The 22,503-nt window shown below is 47.8% G+C and overlaps 2 protein-coding genes across 8 annotated transcripts in view; one reads left to right on the top strand and one right to left on the bottom strand.

Annotated features, from left to right (window-relative positions):
• TMEM184B (transmembrane protein 184B) overlaps positions 1-15,360 on the top strand; it is a 28,091-nt gene extending 12,731 nt beyond the window's left edge. For 3 of the 4 annotated variants that reach the window (XM_057388274.1, XM_057388280.1, XM_057388288.1), the window contains 8 exons: positions 87-347; positions 2,605-2,770; positions 6,085-6,175; positions 6,716-6,791; positions 9,912-10,003; positions 10,302-10,471; positions 12,345-12,539; positions 14,462-15,360. In XM_057388274.1, the coding sequence (XP_057244257.1) occupies positions 147-347; positions 2,605-2,770; positions 6,085-6,175; positions 6,716-6,791; positions 9,912-10,003; positions 10,302-10,471; positions 12,345-12,539; positions 14,462-14,703 (1,233 nt within the window). In that variant the 5' untranslated portion in view covers positions 87-146 and the 3' untranslated portion in view covers positions 14,704-15,360. The remainder of the gene's footprint in view (positions 1-86; positions 348-2,604; positions 2,771-6,084; positions 6,176-6,715; positions 6,792-9,911; positions 10,004-10,301; positions 10,472-12,344; positions 12,540-14,461) is intronic. The other variant, XM_057388295.1, reaches the window with a different exon arrangement.
• A 3,358-nt stretch (positions 15,361-18,718) lies between these two features.
• Positions 18,719-22,329, bottom strand: MAFF (MAF bZIP transcription factor F). Of its 4 annotated transcripts, none has more exons than XM_057388313.1 (3): positions 22,216-22,329; positions 20,813-20,869; positions 18,719-20,731 (listed from the first exon to the last, which is right to left on the bottom strand). In XM_057388313.1, exons 2-3 carry the CDS (start codon positions 20,846-20,848, stop codon positions 20,318-20,320), a joined length of 450 nt encoding a protein of 149 aa, XP_057244296.1. In that variant the 5' UTR covers positions 20,849-20,869; positions 22,216-22,329; the 3' UTR covers positions 18,719-20,317. The 4 variants fall into 4 exon arrangements, with proteins under 4 accessions (XP_057244296.1, XP_057244304.1, XP_057244289.1 ...); XM_057388321.1 differs by lacking the exon at positions 22,216-22,329 and adding an exon at positions 21,965-22,086 and having other exon boundaries at positions 20,813-20,866; XM_057388306.1 differs by lacking the exon at positions 22,216-22,329 and adding an exon at positions 21,965-22,085.
• Between the last annotated feature and the right edge of the window lie 174 nt (positions 22,330-22,503).

The following is a 22,503-nucleotide window of genomic DNA, read 5'->3' as shown; positions in this document are numbered from 1 at the left end:
AAGGCATGCGAGAGATGCAAAGTACTGTTACATTTCTGACTCCWTTCAGCTGGGTTCAATTGCATTGTGGTTCTCTTCCCTGACAGGTCTTGGTTCGTGGGCAGCTCTTTAGCAATCCCAACTGGAACCTCACCCCAAAAGGCACCATGATAATGATGACTGATGTCACTGCAGCCCCCAAATTGGGGTCAACTGCCACCACTCCAGCTGTGGCTCCCAACTTCTCCTGGATGCCAGAGGATGGTAGCCCCACAGCTGTGGAGCAGCCAATATTTCTCATGACCACTGCTGCTCAGGCTATCTCAGGTTTCTTTGTATGGACAGCTTTGCTCATCACCTGCCATCAGGTAAAACCCTGTCACTTGTATTTCTCATCCTTTCCTTTTCCCCACATGAAGGAGAAGATCATTTCCATAGTGTGAATGGAGAGGAAGCACACTCTTTAACAGCAGGTGTAAAACATTTGGCCATCTCTTGAAGCTTTGCAGAAAGGTGTGTTGTCTCAGGCCATCCTTTCACAGGTYTTTAGCTGAATCTTGCTGTTTTTATATTGTGTCAGCTGTTGGCTAAAAGATCCTAGTCACCTGTTGTTTGACATTCCTCCTTTGATCTCCTGTGGCAGTGGATTCCACAGGCTGAACTCTGCTGCGGAAAGGAGTAGCAGGAAATGTTTTCTTTTAATTTTTTCCCCTCCCCTCTCTCTGGGACAGGTGTCCTGGGAGCCAGGATAAGTCAAACCCTGCATCTTGTTCTCTTTCATGTGGTTGTCATGTGAACTGAAAAATACAGTGGGGAAACACAAGCTCTGTTATTTATCAACCTGTATTTTGTACCTGTTGGATGGTAGATTCCAGAGTGATGACTAGAAAAGTACAGCCTATTGGTGGAGTACAGGGGCTAGTGAAGTTAAAAAAATGGTTTAGTCACAGATGAATAAGAGTAACACCTGCAGTTTCACCAGCTTGGGTAACAATTACAAGTGCCAGGTATCCTCCTGTCAAACTCATTGCCTGCTGAGGGTAGGRCAGTTGCACAATTAGGTATTAATGCCCTTCTCCAAAGAAACCGATGGAGGTCAGTGCCAGAGAGACTCTGTTGATTGAAACACGCTGTTGTCCTCTTACACAGCAGTAGTCCCTTTGCTCTCCTGGGCAGGGCTCTTTTGACATCCCAAGGGCAAAGCTTGTAGTCATCTGAACTCCGGTGTCAGCTGTCTCTGTGCTGGATGAGACGTGTCACTGGGATTGTCGCAAGGCAAAAATATCTCTAAGGTTTGTTAGTTTATTTTCAATCTGTTCTCAGGAAATTAGGTTTTTTGTGAGCTGCTAATGGGTTAAGGAAATGAAACAGAAATATTTTTGAGCCCTTCAGTCAATTTTCATCAGGGGGGGATAAGCAACAGACAGCTATGGAGASACAAGCCCCTCCCACTCACAGTGGAAAGATGAGATTGTCAGTTTATGTGTTGTTAGTCTCTAGTCTATGTTTTGTTAGTCTCTGGAGAATCCTCACAGCACCTCAAAATGCTGGGTGAAGCTTCAAACAAGTGCTTGTGCCACTTCAGGCAAGTGCTTGTGCCACTTCAGAATCAGTTCAGTGGTGAGGCACACATGTAATCAGCTGGCTGTTACTAATTCCAGCAGCTGGGACAGCAGCTCGATGAGAATTGCTATACAGAGGCCTTGTCTCTTCTGACTCCTTGGTCAACAGAGTGCACCCACAACTCGTGCTAAAGCTCTGCTCATGTTATTAGGGTATTACAGGAGTTGTGCTCATCTTCATCAAGAGTGTGCTTGTGGTCAATACCTTTTCCTGGAGGTGGGTATTCTGCGAAAAAGCATTTTAGGTGCGGGATTTAATGATGGCTGAGGAACTCTGAGTGGTGGGAGCGGGTAGGGTGGAGACACTGTGCTCCCCTCAGCTGGTGACTTAGAGGTATTGGCATGTGTTCAGTCAGACAGAACAAACTGTGTGGTTGCTTTGAGCACACTGCATGAGCTAAGTGCTCCCTTGACAGCTGACCCTTCATGACTGTGCTTTCACCCATGTACAGAATGACACTTTTTGAGCAGATGGACTGTGGCTTATCAGCTTTGGGCTGTGCCACAAAGGTCTCCTTAGGTTGTTTCAGGGGAAAATCTCAAAAGCATCTAAAACAGCCAAAAAACAGAGTGTTCACAATGAGCATGTGCTCAAAGTGCATGTACCTTCCCTCTTCAGAGACGAGCAGCCTGCATTGTTATGAATCTTAGGTATGTAAAAGAGGATAGAAGGAGTATAGAACTGATAATGGAAAGAAAAGATATTAACAAAATAATTCGGGCAAGGTGATGCAAAAATAAATCAATTCCCTYGAAGAAACTAGATTAGAAATGCCTCAATTTTCTCTTTCCTCTCCTTCCCCTCCTTTGCAAACTAGGGGGTGCTATATCAATGCCATATGATAACAGTGATTTGTCTTTTATGTTCATCACCTTGAGGCTGCTGGAGCAATCTAGAGGTGATTTACTGGGTTTGTTTTTTCTGGCCCAATTGACTYGAGTTCTACTTTCTCCTCTCTGCTCCATATACCGCTGATCCCCATCTCCCCTCTCCACCTCTCAGATCTACATGCATCTCTGCTGCTATAGCTGCCCAAATGAACAGCGCTACATCGTTCGGATCCTCTTCATTGTGCCCATTTATGCCTTTGACTCATGGCTCAGTCTCCTGTTCTTCACCAATGACCAGTACTATGTTTACTTCGGCACAGTGCGGGACTGCTATGAAGGTAAGGAGGGGKTGGATGAAAAATGGTAGGGGTGGGAAGTCTCTGCCCTGAGAGAGCTTTATTTCTGATTGAGAACATGTAGAAAGCATTGCTGGCATTGAATGGTGTGATTAACTGGATGACTATGGCTTGCTTAGTGACTATGAAAATTGTAGAACCATAGGATGGTTTGTGTCAGGATGGATCTTTAAAGATCATCTAGTGCAGCACCCCTACCATGGAGTGGGACATCTTTTACTAGATCAGGTTGCTCAAAGCCCTATCTAACTTGACCCTCTCCCTCACCAGCCTTGAGCATGACAGGATGTCTTGAGCCTTCCCTCCAGTGTTCTGTAGTGACAAAATTCATGGTTTTCTGGGTCCTTTGCTTTAGGAAGGTAAAAGCTTTTGGTAAAGCAAAAAAATCTGGATGTTAGAAAGTGAGGTATTGCTTAGCTCCTGTCTCTTCTAACAGTACTTAGCAGCCAGACACTTGCTTTGTCCTGTGTTCCTGGTGCAGTTTGTTAGCAATGTATTCTTCTGGTCCCATCCTGTTGCCACTTTTGTGCTTGCATAGGGTAGCACAGCTGCCATGTGCTGGGCAGCTGGTGAAGTATAATGTGCTTTGGAGACCGGCAGAACAGAGGGTGCCATGTTCAGGATGAGTTAGTAATTGCTTGATTTTGGTTATCTGCTGCAGTAATGTAATACCACTAGCATTGTATGTGAGGAAAATGGTTACTTTCCTGTARATGCGGTTGTAACTTCCCTCCTGATCTCATCCTGAAAGGAGCCTCTACCCACCCAGCAGCAGAAACTGCACTCTAGCTGTGTATTTTTGAGGAYAATTTATTGCCATACCCTCATTCAATCCTAACTCGTTGGTACAGTAGTTTTGGTGAGATCTGCATTGCAGAGAGGTACCCCTTGCCATTTGAACAAGTTAATCAGTTGAAGGGACCAGCAGGTCCTCCTTGACATCCACAACAATACTCTGGAAGTAGTAGCAGATGGCAAACATCCACACGTGATGCAAGAAGGCATCTTTGTCTAGACTTGGGCTTTTTCTTTCCCTGCCCCGTGCATGTGTATAGGTCTAGCAGGAAGCCTGCTGCTCTCCTAGCAACAGCCAGTGTCCCTCTGCCTCTATTGCTCTGGGAATTTGCAAACATTTGAGCATCTGTTCAGGAGGCTGCTGTGCTCCAGAATTCATCTCAGCATGTTGGCCTGTGTGAGAAAACTACTGGTGGAGGTGAAAACACCTTTGAAAAGCAGGTTCTCTCCCTCACTTTTTGGGGGGATTGCTTCAAAACAGCCTTTGTTCTCCTCCCTTTCTTACCATCCACCTTCTTTATTTTTTTGGAAGGTTTTACATTGCAAAGTGGGGAGGAGCTCTGTTWGGGAATGGTGGAAGAAGACTCTACTAATAAATTTTGAAAGCTGTCTTAAGCCATTTATGGGCTRTGTTTTGTAGTGTGTGTTTAGAGGAACCTGTTTTGGTGTTGCTCTTTCACGTGACTCTGCTTCTTACAAACCAGGGTGTCAGTAGCACTGACACAAGTAGGGTTTGTTTGGTTTTTTTTTTTTGTTATGTTGATATGAATACCATCTGATGAATGTGGATCAGGAATGAGAGAAGAGTTCTTTGGTGGCGTGATGAGCTCTGCTAGTTAGCGCTTACTTCTTTTGGGGATGGATGGGCAGATATTTCTCCCTTTATTTTTTTCGTTTTGTTTTCTTCCTTTGTTGTCATCTCTTCCCTAGTGCTTGCGGAATGGGCAGCCGATATTATAATGACCACATCAGAGGGCAGGGGTCACTGGAGGATAATAGGAAAAGCTCAGCTTTTTTTTCTCTGGGTGCTGGGAGCTGTCAGCTAAGTTGCAGGAAAAATGAAGGCAAAAGGGGTTACCACAGTTATTTAAAGAAGTTTTCCATGGTTGGTATTTTCTGTCCTAATTAAAGCTTTGGCAAAATCATTATTATGTGAACTTTGTTCAATAATAAGGATTACAGATGGAATAACAATACCCCACTTACATACATAGAAGCATGTATACCACTGGCTTTTAGGTGCCATAGCAGTCTTGCCAGCTAGACACGTCTACAAGCCGTAAGTACAATGTTTTGAGACTGTAAGTGTTTTGGGGAGTGTGGAGTACCTCTTTGCCACGGCATAGTTTGGATGCTTATAGGAGAATTAGAGTTGGGTCTGACTTAGGAAGATCATTCATGTGGAAAAATTGACCTCAGRTCTAACAACTGGCTGCTTGGGGAGATCAGCTTCTCAGTGTTGTACATTATTAGGTTTCTGTTCTTATTTTAAAGCTTCTTGAAACTACTGTTTCCATCCCTGAGTAGTTGGTGCAAAAAGCACGATTTGGGTGTTGTCTTTCCAGGGAATGTCCAGACACAGGTGACCATAGAATATAATGTTGCAAGGGTTGTCTGGTCTGTCATTTTGCCCTAAGGCTGTCTGTGATGAAGGAAGAAGTACAGTCCTTGCCCTAAAACATCTCACAACTTTGAGGCTCCAACAGCAATTACAACAACTCAAGAGAGTGGCAGACAAGGCACATAAAGGGTCACTTCACGCATATTTAAGTGAATTTAGATCCAATGAAAAGAAGATACATCTGTAGTTACGAAGAACTGAAATGGGGCAGAATATTAGTGGTCAGTCTGAGAAGGTTGTCCATTGTCTATACCAGGTTGCTGGGGAAGGTGCAAAAGAGGTGGCCTAAGGWCAAGCTTATTCAGTGCCCAAGAAATTTCTTCTTTTTAAGCAAATGAAGCATGGAGCCTATTTTTCAAAAATTTCCACTGGATGTGAAAACAGAGTTTCACTGATAGTTATAAACCCTTTCTCCAACTCTTGTGCCTGTAGTCTGGTTACCTGACAGAGACAAACTGTGTTCATCAGCTAGAAGGTTAAATACAGACAGGAGATAACATATGGCTGATGGATCAAAGATATCTTTTCCAGATTATTTAGTACCAGTGTAATGTTCTGGAATAATGCACAGGAACTCTCTAAAGTATGGCATCTTAGAGATGCCAGATAAAACAGATATTGACTGCAGTTTTAAATGTTCCTGTGACCCTTTTGGCATGAGTCATGGAACTGGCCTGGGACCTTGGCCAAATTTCAGTTCAGATAGTCTTGTGAGTGCTGAGGTAGGATGATAAATGCAATGAAAATAATTTGGAGTGCTTTGAAAGGAAAGGTGCTGCATAAGCAGTCCCTGCTAATGTTTTGTCTGTTGCCTGTACTCTTGGTCCTTGCACCTGTTTTGAAGTTGGTTGTCATTTTACTGTGATTGATGTCTTTGCAGCCTTTGTAATATACAACTTTCTCAGCCTCTGCTATGAGTACTTGGGAGGGGAGAGCTCCATCATGTCTGAGATCAGAGGGAAACCAATTGAGTGAGTATTTATTGTGCTTACAACATGACGCTGTCCTCCTTCTGTGCCCATCTACTATTTCTCTATTCTTGTCCTGAAAAACTGTGTCAGGTGACAAATGTCTGCTGGGACTGGGTAGCATGGATGGTGATGATTTACCAGTACCTTGCTCTGAGACAGATCAGGCTGATCACATCTTCTTAGGCAAGCTGGACTGATTCACAGCCTTTTTGGACACCTGCCTATTCCTTTGTTTATTTTCTTATTCCCTTCGTCTCCTTTAAATGTTTTCTATCTTCAGTTGATTGTGTGTGCCTCCTCTAGGATCTATGTTTCTCCCATGCTACTCAGTTACAGGAGAAAAAAAAATAGTAACATATGGTCAGGATGTTGTTCCAGACATGTCTCTAAAAGAGGGTATGGCTTGCAACTGCAGTCATTGCTGGAGAAAGCACCAGTCCTACAACTGTGCTACAGAGAGGTAGATAAAGAGGGTAGGAATCTTGTACTCTTGCCCAAATCTTGCTTGTGAACTCTGTCATTTTGTGTTTGGTCTTTCAGGTCCAGCTGTGTGTATGGAACTTGCTGCCTGTGGGGAAAGACATATTCGATTGGATTCTTGAGATTCTGCAAACAGGTATGGGCTGGACAGCCTGGGCCATCCTGCAGAAATGAAGTATGTAGGGGTGGCAATGGTGCTTTTTGCTGCTGAATTTCTGAGATCTTTGAGGTGTGCTCATATAGAATTTTTGAGAGGCTGCAGACTGCTGAGGAGGTGTTTCAGGGTTGGTTTGTTTGTTTAGAATTATTTTAACATTTTCTCCTCAAACCTGCATCAGGCCTTAGCTAAAGACACAAGTTATCTCCTGGAATTGATGTTAGCCCTAGGAAGAAACTCTTTCCCTTTCTGGATTACAGAGGTCCTGACTCTAAGAAATTGATGTCTGTGTTTTGTCGCAGACACTATACAGTTGTGTAATAGCCTCCTGAATTCCCAGTGTGCTGTTGTGGTTTGGAGCTGAGGAGGGAGTGGAGGTTAAGCATGACACATTGCTTTGTAGGAGGAACTGAGTATTGCGGTGTGCCTGTCTGAATTGGGTATGTTGAGGGTGGGTGGATGGGGGAGATCTAAACCTTTATACAGCACTTGTCTGCTCATTGCAGGTCAGTSACCTCTGGCTGTCAGGAAACAGCAGGTGAATTTCAAGGCTTTGCTCACTTGCTGAAATGAACACAGGAGGTTTCTGTGGAGACAGTGTGAAGCAGGTCTGGTTCTTTGAAAGGGCTCAGRTCACTGTAATTTCAGTCACTGGGTCTAAATATCTGCCCTTGCCTCTCCAGAACATCATGGTCTTTCTTCTATGTTGTAGCAATATGCAGGAACATCAAAAATGCAGTGCAGCCTCATGGTAATATCCGCGGTTAAGCTGTGCTGCACAAGTGGCCATTTTCAAAGGACCACTTCTTTTGCTTATCTGTTCTGTTTGTCCCTGCCCCATATTTTGTCCTTATGGCTTTTTGGTCTTCTTCCCTGATACTTTTATTTTCTAGTCTGCACCAGTGTATATAAGTCAGCTGTTTCTCATGGGTTTGGACACCCTTTGGTTGATTCACTGCATTACCTATTGTTTTTGCTTCTAACATTAGCTTCTACCTTTTAAATATGTCATAAGTAGCTGTAATACCCATGAAGGTGCATGAATGCTGGAGAAATAATTTCCCTTAGAYTTCTTGCTTCTCATGTCCCACAGCCTCTGGCAGTTATCGCCACCTGGGTTGCACCTGTCTCTGTTTGTAAAGTGAAAGTGAAGACTAGAAGCACACTTTGGGGAATGGGGAAGATGTGTTTTTTCTGCTGGCCTTCACAAATCCCAGCTCATTTGGTGACTCTGACTTTGGCAGATATTTTGCTTATTTTTTGCTGGTAAAAGGCAGCAATTTTTCTATTCATGCCTGCCCTTTATAACTGCTAAGTCTGCTGTGGAGGCTGTGAGGGAGGTGTATCGCAAAGAGATGCTTAAATACTTCTATCCTTCTTGGCTTCAGCTTAAATATTGCCTTAGTGAGAAAWTGTTGATGCCAAGACTCACTTTCTGGTACTTCTAGACTTCCAGGATTTTTGGGGAAGACCTTTCAAGGCAAATTCCTGGGAAGACTGGTGCGAAAGGGCAACAGAACAAATGTCAGTGCTGATCTGTGCGGTATCTACCATCGTGATGATCAGGAAGAGGAATGTGCTGAAAGCAACACCTTGCCCTTTTTAGCCATGTTTTCAGCATCTCCAGCACTTCTGTTGCCTCCCATCATCACCTGCTCTTTTCTACTCTTTCCAGTCCCTTTCATCCTGAAGAAATCTGTGTCTTATAAACATTTCTTCTTTCCATCTTCACTGCCACCCCCCCCCCCCGCAAACTTTTCTCAGGCAGGTGCCTGTTGTGGGTCAGTCAGTTTTCCTGTGTTGCCTATGGACCTCCAACAGTGTGGTGATGTGCTGCTGTCTGTGGTGTAAAATCCTAACAATTTGTTTCCTTAAAGATGTCTTGATAAAAATTCTTTGCTGGGTCTCTGTCTGGTGACCCTCACACATGGGTCACACACCATCCATGTGCTTCCCATATGCTATAGCATCCTCTAGGGAAGCAACTAAAAATAGTATGTGGTTTGGATTGCAGGGAAATGGTTAAAACATCCCCAGATCGGAAGGAGGGGAAGCTCAGAGGATGAAGTTGTTTACCAATTAGCTTGACCTTTTCCAGTTCGCATATTTAAAGTGACTCACTAACTGGCATGTGCTGGGGTTTTTAACCTCCTTGAAGTCTTATGACCACTAACAAATTGCATCGTATCCAAAGCAATTATTACCGTTTGGTTTTACCTTCTTTCTTTCCTTATGTAGCCCTCCCCATACACTCACAGGTCAGCACCTACCCAGGCTCTTCCAACCTCCTTCAGGGAGACACAGCTTGCGTCTTTTCAAGAGACATTTTTAGGGCCATAAGTGTTCCCTTCTTTAGAACTTTGAAGTTCMACAACTGCAGAAAGCTGAAGAATGYTGTGGCTTTGAGGGAACACTCAGTCCCAATAGGGGCAGTGGTTTATACAGGCAGAATGGATTGAGCTGATCCCAAGTGCCAGGGAATCTTTAGGGGAGAGTCAGTAAAGGTCATGTGGATGACAGCAGAATAGCTCTTAATTTGTGTGTGGCAACACACATCACTCCATTTACAAAATGCCTTAATACTGTGGCAATTGTCAAAAGTTCCTCCTCAGACAATGGGATTCCYCTCCGATCCTGGGAACCTTCTTGCYTAACTATGTGTCAGCTGTGGACTGGAGTTTGCTTTCCTTCCCCAGTATGTCTCTGTTAAACTTGCAGGGTCTCTGCCATAGCACAGTGTGGGATTTTTTTTTCTCATACTGTTACAGTACATAAATGTGCTGCAGCAAAGCTTGTGAAAAGCAGCTCTGGAAGAGTGGGACTGAGCAGCTTCTAGGAGCAACCGTACAGAGAAGTTTTTCTTCCTATTCTGGACAGGTAGATAGCACGTGTACATCTTCTGAATCTCCTTCATCTCATTTTGGGTGCTGCAGTCCTCAAGCACAATTGATTAGCAAGTGGCAGGGTCAGACTTCTTGTTGGGGCTGGTTTGTGTTGCCTTGCTGAGTTGTCCCAGTGGACACTCCATTGTGATGCTGGTTTGGCAACTTGGCCTGTTGCACCTCCTGCCTTCTCATTCCTCCTCTCTTGTTCCTGTAGGCTACCCTGCAGTTCTGTGTGGTGAAGCCCCTCATGGCGATCAGCACAGTCATCCTTCAGGCCTTTGGCAAGTACCAGGATGGTGACTTTGAGTAAGTTTATTTATTTAGTGTATGAGACTTGGCTGCCCCTTCTCTGCCTGGCTTTGCTTATTGTCAATGTGTGTCCTGAGCCATGGAAAAGATAGGACTACTGAGCTGATGTGTATGAGAACAGAGGGCAGAAGTAGCCCTCTTTCAGTTTCATGTTTTTTCCGCCTTGGATGGGGGTGGTGGGGAGTGGGACAGGGAAGCAGGAAGGAAATGGACTCTTAGARCTCTCCAGTGTCAGTGGCAAGGGGAAAAGATCATGCTGAAGTTTCAAGCATTCATATGTAATTTCTCTTTTTAGTGTAACCAGTGGCTACCTCTATGTGACGATCATCTACAACATCTCTGTCAGCCTGGCACTGTATGCCCTCTTCCTTTTCTACTTCGCCACACGTGAGCTGCTCAGTCCCTATAGCCCAGTCCTCAAGTTCTTCATGGTGAAGTCTGTCATCTTCCTGTCCTTCTGGCAAGGTGAGCTGCTTTTCCCTTCCCTTGGTAGGCACTAAGAGCTATCTGCAGGGGCTTAGACACAAGAGTTGATAGAGCAGATGTTGATTAATAGACAGAATGTCTTTCTGTATTCCATTTGTTTTAATTTTTGTTTGTATGCTCCCAAATTCTTATTATCCCTGTGTGTGTGTGTGTGCACAAGAATACCTACCTGGCAAAATCAGCYGATAAGGTGAAGAGTCCTCTGCATTCCTGAAACAATCATAAAGTGCAAGCTGCCAACATTTTAGCTGCATGCTGCCATTTTATTGATTAAAGTGGCACATCTAAACATTTTAGTGCTTTTTTAGTGCTCTATAAATAAAATTTGAATGGTATGTCTGTGATGTATGGGAAGCAGCAAGCTGGCTGGATGCAGTGTGTGCTGCCACAGAACCACCACTAGGAGAAGGACATTCAGAATTCATACACATGATTCAGAGGAACAGTTAGAAAGTTGAAATTCTACCTAAGCTTAGTGCTTCTGACTAATTTGCTCTAAGCATTTCCCTGTTCAGTGCCCTACTTAGGTTTACTGAGTTGCACTTCAAAGACTAATTGAGTAGGAACTTATGTGGAATTTAGGCTGTTGGAGTATGGCCCATCCTCCCTGTTTACAGACAAACTAGTAAGCTGTCTGGTTTATTATCTTGAACAATCTGGTYACACACTTTGTCTTCTCAAAAAATTTTCATCCACTAAGCTAGGGGCAGGGAGAAACCTCTTTCTTACAGTGGTGTGTCAAAAACACTAATATGCTTAAATGAAAAGTTCTGTTACTTCAATTTTTGTTCTAGCTAGCAGAAGTGCTGATGTTGCAAAATATGGAATATGTCAAAATTTTCTTAAAGGATGTTCTTTGATCTTTGTATACTTTCAAGTCTAATCAACAAGAAAAGAGGTTTAATCTGTGAAACAGCAGCTAACAAACAAGCTCCAAGTGATTTCCAGATGTTAGAAAGACAAATAACTTGACAGTAGAATTGCCTTGTTACAGGGTTAGGGCTTAACAGTTTCAGTGACCTCAAGGGAGGTTAACGAAACTTGGGAAGAAGCATGAACCACAGATAGTGGACACACAGAATGCAGAATTTACAAGCCACAAAGACATTTGGCAGGACCCCCRAGATAAGGAAGACAGCTCAGCAACTGTGCTGAATCAGCTGTGACTGAGTAAAAGGTGATTCTGGCAGGGGGAGATTACGGCCACTGACCCAAGAAACCACTGATTCAAAAGGAGAGAAGACTGAGTGTGCAGAATGATTAGCATGAGCAGTGAGAGGATCATTAACCAACAGAAGACAGAATACTAATTAAAAAGATAATTAGGTAATTTTTAGCCAAGGAACATTAGTGGCTTTGTTTGCTAAAGCATATAAATAGCAAAAAGCTTTGGTAGTCATCACGCTGGCTTTGTGGATTTGCCACACAGCACCCTTTTCTGTGCAGAACTGTAAATAAGCCAAATACCTTGACTCTTTATGTGGATTTGCCTCTTGCACAGTGTGTGAAAGAATCTATTTTGGGACAGCACTAAGATGACAGGAGTACTTACAGAAATATATGACTTCTCTTACCCTTTTAAGTCCTGCAGCAGTTAGTTCCACAGTTTATGTGTCAGTTGAGAATAGAAGAGTATCAGTGTTTGAACATTCTTTGCCTACATGTATTTGTCTAATTTTATTTCTCCTTTCTCTGTTGTACCAGTGACCATAGGTGGGTGTATGTAGCCCACTCTGTAGCTCCTGTGGTAAGTGGGGTTGTGTCTAGGACATACAGCACAAAAAAAAACTATTTCARTTCTTTGGAATTACTGTGAGATCATGTTTTCTGCACATCTTGCTTCTTTGTTTAGGGATGCTGTTGGCCATCTTGGAAAAGTGTGGTGCCATCCCCAAAATCCACTCTGCTAATGTGTCTGTGGGTGAAGGCACAGTAGCTGCTGGATATCAAGACTTCATCATTTGTGTGGAGATGTTCTTTGCAGCCATTGCCCTGCGCCACGCCTTCACATACAAGGTGTATGTGGACAAGAGAATTGATGCCCAAGGTAGGAAATAGGCCGGTGCATATGGCTTGTCTGTTTGGTAGTGAGACTGGTCCCTCAGGCAGCCAACACATTGATATCACTCCCAACCTGATAGCTTGGAAAACACCACATCCCTTCCTCYGTGGTGTCTGAACAGATTAATTGTGCAACAGCTCTCCGGGGCAGAAACCTTGTCTGAATTGCACTGTTCCCTTTTCAGTTCCCCAGTATGCCACCCACGACAACTTGTTGCAGACCTGAGGGCTGTAAGAAGTTGCATTGTTTCGGTAGAGTGGGTTTATCCTTCTTCCTGTCTCCCCAAAGGGGAACTCCATTGCTCCAGATTGTGCAACAGACCGAAGGCAGGAGGGACAAGGCTTAAAACAGGCTCTGTTTTGGATGTGGCTTGGGAAGATGAGGCTGTGCTTTGGCAATGCATTTGTCACAGAGGAGGAGGATGTCGTTCCTGTAATGACATTGTGAGGGCTGGGTTGCTATAAGGAAGATTCTTATTTTGGGGAAGAGGAAGATATTGCCTCTGGAAAAAGGGGATTTTTATGCCTAGTCTATGCAAGTACATTAATGTTTATCAAATGAAGGGATTCCTTCCTGCTGGGGGTGATCTGTGCTGAGGTGCGGGAAGACAGCAACCCTGGGGCAATGTTGATGTAGATGAGCCCTCCCATCCCAGCCAACCCCAGCAGTTTTGGAAAGACAGTGGGGAAGATGAGATCTGTGAGTGATAAAAGGGTAAACTGCTGATCTGTACAGTGGGGAATGTTTCGGCAGTGGGCCTTTTTCAGTTCTTGGTTATTTCCTCTTTCTCTGTCTCTTTCTCTCCTGTTCCTTTTATTTCTCCCTTGCTTTGGCCATTGGTCCCTGATGCAGCTGTTCCATCATATGGACCATACGGTAGGTACAGCATGCTTTGTGTGTTTGTCTCAGTAGGTTTTTAGCTGGGATGCTGTTCTCTCCTGATTCCCAGCCTGCCTACAGTCTGCCCTGTCCCTTGTTCCCCTTTCCTTGTAATTCTGTAACTTGACTGCCTCACACAGCTGCTTTAGGATTGTCTGGATTATAAGTAGTAAAAGGGCCACATGGGCAGTAAATGTGTAGCTTTAGAGCGTTTGTGTCAGAGTTGCAGGAATCTCTGTCCAAAGAGTTGCACTCAGAGGAGCTGCTCTAACCCAGCCTCCCTTCATTTTTATAATTGCCACACATGATCAGCATGCTTTGGTTCTCTGGGGTGTTCATCCCCAGAACTGACCAGAGCCAGAAGTCCGCCCTGGAAATGGAACCTAGAAGCCACAAAAAATGGTAGCTCCTAGAAGGAGACACAGCTTCTCTATGTGCTCAGCACTTGGGTGGTACGTTCTCCAGCTGTTGTTTCCATCATGGTATCATCATGACACACGGGGTGATTCTGCCTCTAGCACTGCCTGTTTCCCTCCTTTCCTTACTTAGTGCTGCTTTCCACCCGTAAGACCTCTTTCCTGTGGGCACTTTGATATCACCTAGCAGTCTTAATTTCCAGTGAGTGGAATGGCAAATACCATTTCTCCTATATTTTTAGAATTTCCTTAATGTTTGTCTTCTGAAAGCATTTAGAAGAGCACCTCCCTACCTGACTGTATTCGTTGCACAGCCAGCACTGGTAGTGTGTGGTAGTGGTTGTCACTGAGGCTGTGTCCCATTCTCATAGTGTGTCCCCCATTTGGTGCTGTGGTAGATTCACTTGGCTGACAGTGTCTGGGTTTAGGAGTGYCCTGATAAAACTCGATGCCATTTGTGTGGCATTTCCTCAGCAGTTGCTTAAGGAATTCTGTAACACACTTTCTGCGGGATCTAGGCTTGCATGTTCCCTGTTCTCCTTACCTTCGTGTTAAGTGGTGTGGGGAAGGCAGCYGTGTTCTTCACTTGTCCCTCCCTTTCTTACTCAACAGGTCGCTGTGCTCCCATGAAGAGCATCTCCAGCAGCCTCAAGGAGACCATGAATCCCCATGACATTGTCCAAGATGCGATCCACAACTTCTCTCCAGCCTACCAGCAGTACACCCAACAGTCCACACTGGAGCACGGTCCCCCCTGGCGCAATGGCAGCCACGTGATCTCGCGCTCCCACAGTTGCTCTGGTGCCCGCGACAAYGAGAAGACCCTCTTGCTGAGCTCTGATGATGAATTCTAGGAGGGGAAACGGCCAGCACAGGCTGTCATTTTTCTTCTTTCTTTTTTTAAAAAAATAATTTATTAAAGCAGAAACACGCAAGTCATATCACTTCCTAGAGAGTAAAGATTGCAGAAGTGGGCACCTCCCATTAGCTTTCGTGGATATGGATACAATGAGCAATGTGGAGGTGGCGGAATGGCCAGGACTCCACGCTCAAGCCCATTCCTTACAGCAGCAATCGAATTGAATTGATTCAAGCAAAGCTCCAGGATTTGGGGCTCTGGCTTCACACACCTGCCCAGCTTGGTGTGGAATGTGACTGGCCAGAGCCTGCAGTTGTAGCCAAAAATGTTTTTGCTTTCTTACCAACAGGACAACCTGACTCCTTTCTATTTCTTTTCCTGAATGGTTGATGTAGGCACAGTTTTCTCCCCAGCTCCCTGGTACTAACATCTCTGTGATCCTTGGGAAATAGGATGGGGATGCAGCCATAGGCATTCCTGAGGACCAGACCAAAGACTGGTCTTTCTGTATAGCCACTGCCTTGAATGCTAAGTAAGGAACATCTGTCCCCACCCTCCTGAGCACCTGCTTGTGAATCCTTGAGTCACCTGAGTGAGTGAGGGGGAAAAGGACAGGGTTTTCTTCATGTTCCTTGTCTCTCTGCATCCCCAACTGTTGAAGCTCAGTGGGGTGGAATTGCTTTTTCACAAGGGTGGAGTTTTTTAATCACCAGGTGTCCAAGCTTCCCATCTCTCTGGTGCTCCTGTGGCAGGAAGCCTCCCTGGAGCATCTGGCTCCTGCTAACAAGACTGAGGACTGACTGTGATAGATGGTGGAAGTTTGTAGAGCTCTGGCCCCTTCACCCCTCTTTGGGAAGGGAAGATATGTAAACACAATATCAGTTTTTCTTCTTGTTTCCTGTCACCCAGCATCACATCTCCCCCTGTTAGAGATATAGCTTCCAGAGCAGGTCCTGGTCTCTCTCAAGTAGCTCTCCCCATGCTTGTTATCACTGACTTTCCCTGTAAGCAGGTTTTGCCCTTAGGCTGGAATATTCATGAAGCAATGTTGCACACTCCTTTGTTTTTTTATCTCCATAGCTGTTCTGGGCCAAGCTGGAGCAGACTTGAAACCTGACAGGACCTGGCTGGTCAAATTTGTCCCTTTTATTTTCCCAGGCAGCAGTTGCTCCTACTRCTGCACATTTCACAAGCTCTGTTGCACCTGCAGTGCTACCAAGAGTGGAACCAGCATCCATGGAAGTGGGAGAAGCTTCCCCTTGCATCTGTTSGGTTTTGGAGAGCCTGTGGGTACTTAGTGGAGCCAAAACAAAAGTGTTCCCTCTGTAGATCTATCCAGGGACCAGGAAATGCCTCTTGCTTGCTTAAAATTATCTAGGGGAAGAGTAGACAGCACACTCAAGTGCTACAGCTCAGATGCTCCTACCCCCGAGCAGGAAACAAAATTGAGAGATTGGAGCAAGCTCCTGTGTTCAGCTGTAGTTTCTCCATTCCCCTCCTGCTTGATGCCCCCCTGCCATGAGCAGACCTCTGTGGCTCTGGATTGCTCCTTGTCGCTCTGCTAGGAGAACTGGAGTCTGGTTTGCTGCCCGGAGTTCACATTTCCATTTGTTTCCTAATCCATCTGCTTGTTCATTGAGTTTCTCAGAAGCAACAGTGAGTGAAGAGCACCTCATTTCTTCAGCACCTCTGCCCAAGATGGGCAAAAGTGTTTGAAGAGAGGCAGGTTTGCTCCCTGCTGTGAGGGTAAGATAGGGAAAAGCTTAAGGATAGTGACTCCACCTGAACCCATGTCTCTGAGGGACGATGAGGCAGGTGACAGCAACAGTGCTGACTGTTGAGGGAGCTGGAGGCAGGGTCAGTGGCTCCASCAGCTTCTGTGCTGCTGGATTTCCTCACTCACACACGCTGCAATGCTATGCTGTTACTGCTTTTCCTCCGTCTGTGACTGCTTAATTGGACATGCAAACACACTGCCAGGCTTTGGGTGGGCTTGGTGTAAAATTTCGTCATGCATAACCCTCCTGGAAAGCAGGGCTGAAGGTTGAATGGGCTTTCGTTCTGTCTTCTGTGGCTTTGATTAATAGTCCTTTAATGTGAGATACGGTAAAGTTACTCTCTCACTTGGGAAAGTAGGGCATGGGACATGATCCCATCCTCTCCTTTCTTTGCGTTTGCAGGCCTTGATGATGTCCCAGTATCACTTTCTGACTGCCCCCAATCTTCRTTGCATTTGGGTGGCTGAGATCTGAAATCTCTGTAATTGCCCTATTGAGCATGAAGGTGGTCCAGGCTTAGAGAAGCATTTCTTAGAACTTATTTTGAAATGTTTCCTGCATATATGTGTGTATGCTGTGCAGAGGATCTGGATATTCTCAAAGCATCCTGTGTGTAATGGTTTAAAGTATAACTATTTTGCACCAGTTGCCTTTGGTGGAGCCTGGTGAATTAGTACCCAAACTATACCCAGCTGCCCTACTTTATAATTTTATATACATACATGTTTTTTAGCACCACAAAAAATCATCCATCACTGAGCTTCCTGCTCTCCCTCATGACTGGCAAGTGCCAGACCAAGCACTGGCTCTGAAGCTGCTTTGGGTTGAAGGAACAAGTATAAGATCCAGAGCTTGAAACCAAGAAGGCCAAGGCATCTGTGGTCTTTTAGGTCTGCTCATGGTAGCCCAGGGCCCAAGAAATGTGCTGGTTCCAGGAGCAGACCCTTGGAACTGCTCTCCCCTGCTTCTGCTCCTTCTTCCTTCCTTCCTCCCTTCCTTCCTTTTTTGTTTACCATGTAACATACCCATGGGATTTGTTTGTTATTTTTCCATATAGAGTAGTTCTTTGTATATAAATGACTGAAAAAAGTATGATAAATAAGACAGAGTCACCTAGTTTTGTACCTATTGTGTTTAACTGATGTGAGCTCAGCGACAAGCCGCTCTCTATTTTGGTCTTTGTGACGTTATACTCTGCAGAAATGAGCAAATATGATGACAAATAAAAAACATAGAGATAATATAGATTGTACTTAAGCTGTCTCTGTGTGGTGCTGTCTGGGTGACTTCTCTTGAGTTTTTCCTCCTTGCAGGGACTGAGGCTTGGTGGGTCAGGATGTCTTTTCCTCTTCTTGGGAGAAAAGCTGTTTGTCTGTGTAGGAGCTGATGGAGAAGCACCACTGCAGCACTCTGGGCTGAGACACCACTGCTGGCCCAAGGCAGGAGTGAAACCCATATGTCAAAAACCTGGATTGGAGATGAACCCTTCCTTAGGTGCTCACTGTGAAACACCTATGGGAGACAGGGAGCCGCATTCTCTGACAGGGCCCCAGCAACCAGTGACTTTGGGATTTTCTTCCATGAGCAGTGTTTTGGGGCTGGGGCCAGTTGCAGTGGCAGAGGGAATAGGAGTGTCAAACCTCCAGACCATCTGTGTGCTGCAACCTGCTGGGGACCTGGCCCACCTGGGCATTTGGAACACGCCCATCATTTCCACCTCAGCTCTGAGGAAGGGTAGGGCATTAGGTCTGGCTTCATCTCCCAGTAAGGTGCCTGCCACACTTCCTTCCCTTTCTCCTGCCATCCATGACCAGAAACTCACAGATTTCCTGCTTGCGTTCCCAAGTAAGGCAGTGAGGTCACTCAGCAGGGAAATTTCTGGGCACAGATGCCCTGACTGCACCTGCCTCTCCTGTACCTGGTCCAAGGACAGCATGGAATTTTTGTAGAGAAAAGATTCTCTTTCCCAGGAAAAGCTGATTCAGCACAGCTGAACTCCTGAAAGCCATTGCTTGGTGTGATATTCAGCATTAAGCGTGCTTTCTTAGCCCTTTTCTTTCAGAGACTATAAATCTGGTTTTGTCCTAAAAAGCCATGAGCTATCCCCCATCCCATCCTTTTCGGACGCATCCTTGAGCATGTCCTGCAGAAAAGCTAGAGGGACCCAGAAAACCTGGTCTCACTCAGACACAGCTCTGTCCCAAGTTCAAGAATGACCAAACACACTCTTGCTGTGGAAAAAAAAAGAACTTGCTTTATTTGTAAAGTCTACAAAATACAGAGGAGTCGGGTAGGACACATACTGTAAGTCAGAAAATAAATAAGTTTTTTTTGCTCTATATAAGATAAAACGTGATTTGCATATATAAAATATAAAGTACGGCTCTGTACCAACATCCTGGCTGTGCCGAGAGGCAGAATGGCAAAGAGGACGTGAAAATAACTTATGTTCGTGCAATAAATAAACCCAAGATGAGTTGGGGTGGGGGATGCCAACCACAGTACCCCATCCAGGAGTGGCAGGTACCTCTCTACAGGGAAGAATGGAAGCTGCAGCCAAGGGCAGCTGGTGTGGCAATACCCAGGCAGGGGCAGARTGGAGGGGCAGGGGCGTCATCTACAGCAGCACATCCTGAGATGGGTCTGCCTCCTGTTACCTCYGCTGTGCTGCCTGTATGTAGTGAACACAGTTCTTCTCCAGCCTTTCAGGCTGCKCAAGAGCCGGTTCTTCCACACCAGTGTCCAAGCTGGAGGAAAACCAAAAGGGAGGAGCCTACCTGCCTGCCAGGCAGCTCCCAGGAGCCGGGATGCTCTCTGCCCCTACTTCCCACCTCTTGCACCTCCACCCCTCTCTGCCTCCACATCTCTGACTCTTAAGATCTGGCAACACCTTTCTGTGGGCTTTGTAGGCAATGGGGCACTGGGGAGGACTTGGTGGGGCTGTACAAGCTGGCCTGTGCTGTGCAAAACAGTGTTTATCTCTGCTCCAGCTGCCTCCGCTTCCTTCCTGCCAGTGYTGCTGCATTTCAGACACCTGGCCAGGCTGAGTGTCCCGTCAGCAGGAAGAGGCGTGAAGGATGTGCATGATACAGAAAGATAAAACAGCACCATTGCTTCTCCCCTTTTGCAGACAGCAGCCTGGGCTGACCCACTCGCACTCCCCAGTTCTCCCCTGCCTAATCACTGTCACCTCTGGGGTCCCCCAGCACCACAAGCTGCCACAGTGCTTTCCCATTCCATTCACCCTTACCAGGCATCAACCTGCAGACACTTTCTCTCCCCCTCTGACCTGCCAACCTTCCCTTGCCATTTGCATCCCCAGAGATTCCAGACATGATCCTACCTCCCACCCCGCTCCAGCTGTGGTCCAAGTTACATGCCCAGCACTGGTATCTTTCTATCAAGCCTTCTTCTTCTATGCTGCAAAACCTCTCTCTCCTCTTTTCCTTCTCTGGCACATGCTCCTAGGACTGCCTGGCCCACATTCAGCTCTCCCATACCCTCTCACAAAAAAGAGGCACCTGGCATTTTTCTACCAGCTTGGAGCTGTGGGATGCTTTCCCACTGCTGTCTGCGTGGGTTTGCTCTCTCCTGTCTGCACACCCAAGAGGGGAGGGGGCTGTGGGGGCCACCAGTGAGGTTTTGTCCTCCACCCCAGCAACCACACAGCAGCAGCCCTCCCAACCTGGGGGCGCTGAAGGTCAAGGGATGGAGAAGGAGGATTTTGGACACAGGTCCTGACAGGGAGGAGGTTGTGGAAGGGCTGGGAGGTAATTCATGGGGAAGGTGCCCCAGGCAGGACTGTGCCCAGCCGGGAAACAGAGGCCAGCACTAGGAGTAGGCGGCCTGGTTGGTGCCTGACTTGACAATGGTGATGACACTGGCAGTGGCCACCTTGGCGGGGGGCCCATGAGTAGCCACAGTGCGGGCGAAGCCCTGCAGGGCCTCGTATTTGCCGCGGAGGGTGTCGAGCTCCAGGCGCATGGCAGCGTTCTCCCGGGCCAGCTTGTCCACCTCCCACTCCAGCTCCATCTTCTGCTTCTGCAGCTCTTCCTTCTGGCAGACGCGCTTCACCCGGCAGCTGGCAGCATAACCCCGGTTCTTCAGTGTCCGACGCCGCTGCTTCAGCCTCGCCACCTCCTCTTTGGAGAGGCCCCGCAGGTGGTGGTTGAGCTCCCTCACTGACAGCCCCATCAGCTCCTCATCTGACAGCAGTGGCGTGTTCTCCCCCAGCTCCCGCTTCACCTGCCAGAAAGAGGGGTGATTGCCTGAGACCCCCAAAATCAGACCCCTTACTCCCAAGCCCCTATTTCCACTGGTGCTCACCTTCAATGCCTTGCTGGAGAGTCCGTCCGCAGCCATCCTTCCCTCTCTCTGGCCCTACTAGAGAAAGCAGCCAGGAGAAAAGCCGGTTACTGCCAGCCCCGTGTACCTCCCGTCAGAACAGAGGACACCAGCCCTGCTGGTCCTCTGCCCACATCCCCGCCACCCCGGGCCGCATGACTCATCCCACTCCTTTTAAAAAAGTACATAGTAATAATATTAATAGCAAGCAATAATAATAATGAGGCAAGGATGGACCTCCCGTCCTCCTTTATCCCATCACGAGGTGGTTGGGATGCTATCTGCCCAGGGGACCCAAAATGCCCCAGGCCTTCTGCTGGGAAGCCAAGGCTTCCCCGCGGGGAGGAAACCCAGGCGAGATCCGCCCGAGGCTGAAGGGAAAGTAAAAGCAGCAGCCCCACGGAGTGACACCGTGGCGAAGTCACCCAGACGGTACCCGTGTTGAGGTGCCGTCCCACTGCCCGGCAAGAACACCGCGGGTCCCGGCGCAAGGGTCGGGGTCTCCAGGCTCAGGGGGCGAAGAGTCGGGGCCACGCAGCGCGGGTCGGTAAAAAGGGGCCGCCCCGTGATTCAGCAGCCCCGGGGGAAAAGGCACGGAAGCGCTGCTTGCCCCTCGCCGGTGGACAGTCCCTCCCCGTCCCTGGGTTCGGAGAGTGAGGAGGGGTGCGGGACCCCGGACTGGAGCCCAACAGCCTCTCCCCGTCTCGGGGAGCCCCGTTCTCGCTAGAGCAGCTCTCTGAGGGACGAGGGGGGCCGGGACGGGGCTGAGAGCGCCCCGAGAGTAATGAGGGGCTGGAAGGGGGCGGTGGGAAAGGTGGAGCCGGGGCGGCTGGAAGCTGATGCAATCCGGGCCGGGGATCCGTCGCCGGAGCCGGAGGAGCGGCGGCGGATCCCTCCAGGGCGCTGGCTGGGAATTGGGAAGGAGGAGAGGACGGCCCCGAGCGCGGCCAGCCGGCCAGCCCCCCCCTCCCGTTCCCTCCCAGCCCTAGTCCCAGTCCCGGTCCCGGTCTCCGCCTTCGGCGGCGGCAGAGAGGCCTCCAGCCGTTGCGGAACCCCACCGTCCCCCTCTCCCAGCCGCCCCGCGGGGGACAAAGCCGAGGTGGGAGCGGAGGGTCCGCCCCGGCCGGCGCTCACCTGGCGGCTGCGCTGGTCCCGTGGGGCCGCTGCCGGGTCAGCGCGTCGGGCGGCGCCTCCAGCCCCGCTCCCCGCGATTACTCACCCGCGGATTCTTTTCATTCATAAAAACACAGTCATGCGGTGACGTCACCCTCACCACGCCCCCCCCCACCGCCGCCGTCCCGTGGGGCGGCCGCTGCACTTAAAGCGCCCGCTCCCCTTAAAGTGCCCCGCGGTGCCAGCTCTCCTTGCACGCTGCCAGCGCATACCGGCACGCCGCGGTGTGAACGGAGCCGCGCTCCAACAGCGCTGGTTTTCACTCGAGTGTAGGGATGACGCACGACCGATGAACGGCCCTCCAGGAGCAGAACGCCCCACTAAAACGGACCACTACCGCTTTAAAAAGTGTGGCCCCACCCCTGTCACCCCCGCCCCTCACGAAGATGGCGCCTCCCGCCCTTCCGCCCTGCTCCTCTGGTAGGCGGTGGGCGCGGCTTTAATCCCGCCCCTCATGGCCCCTCCCCGGAAGCGGCGCATCTGATTGGTCCGTCCTGGGG

Source organism: Malurus melanocephalus, unplaced genomic scaffold, assembly GCF_030028575.1.
Source record: "Malurus melanocephalus ecotype Western Australia unplaced genomic scaffold, MMel_1.1 scaffold_17, whole genome shotgun sequence".
Lineage (NCBI taxonomy): Eukaryota > Metazoa > Chordata > Aves > Passeriformes > Maluridae > Malurus > Malurus melanocephalus.
The sequence above is the reverse complement of the archived record's forward strand: the minus strand, read 5'-3'. Positions and strand labels throughout refer to the sequence as shown.

Excerpts from the sequence above, each read along its gene's own strand:
- MAFF (XM_057388313.1), bottom strand. The coding sequence starts at position 20,848 with ATGGCTGCGGACGGACTCTCCAGCAAGGCATTGAAG. Across the intron at positions 20,732-20,812 it reads TCTCCAGCAAGGCATTGAAG|GTGAAGCGGGAGCTGGGGGA; the intron begins GTGAGCACCAGT and ends TCTTTCTGGCAG.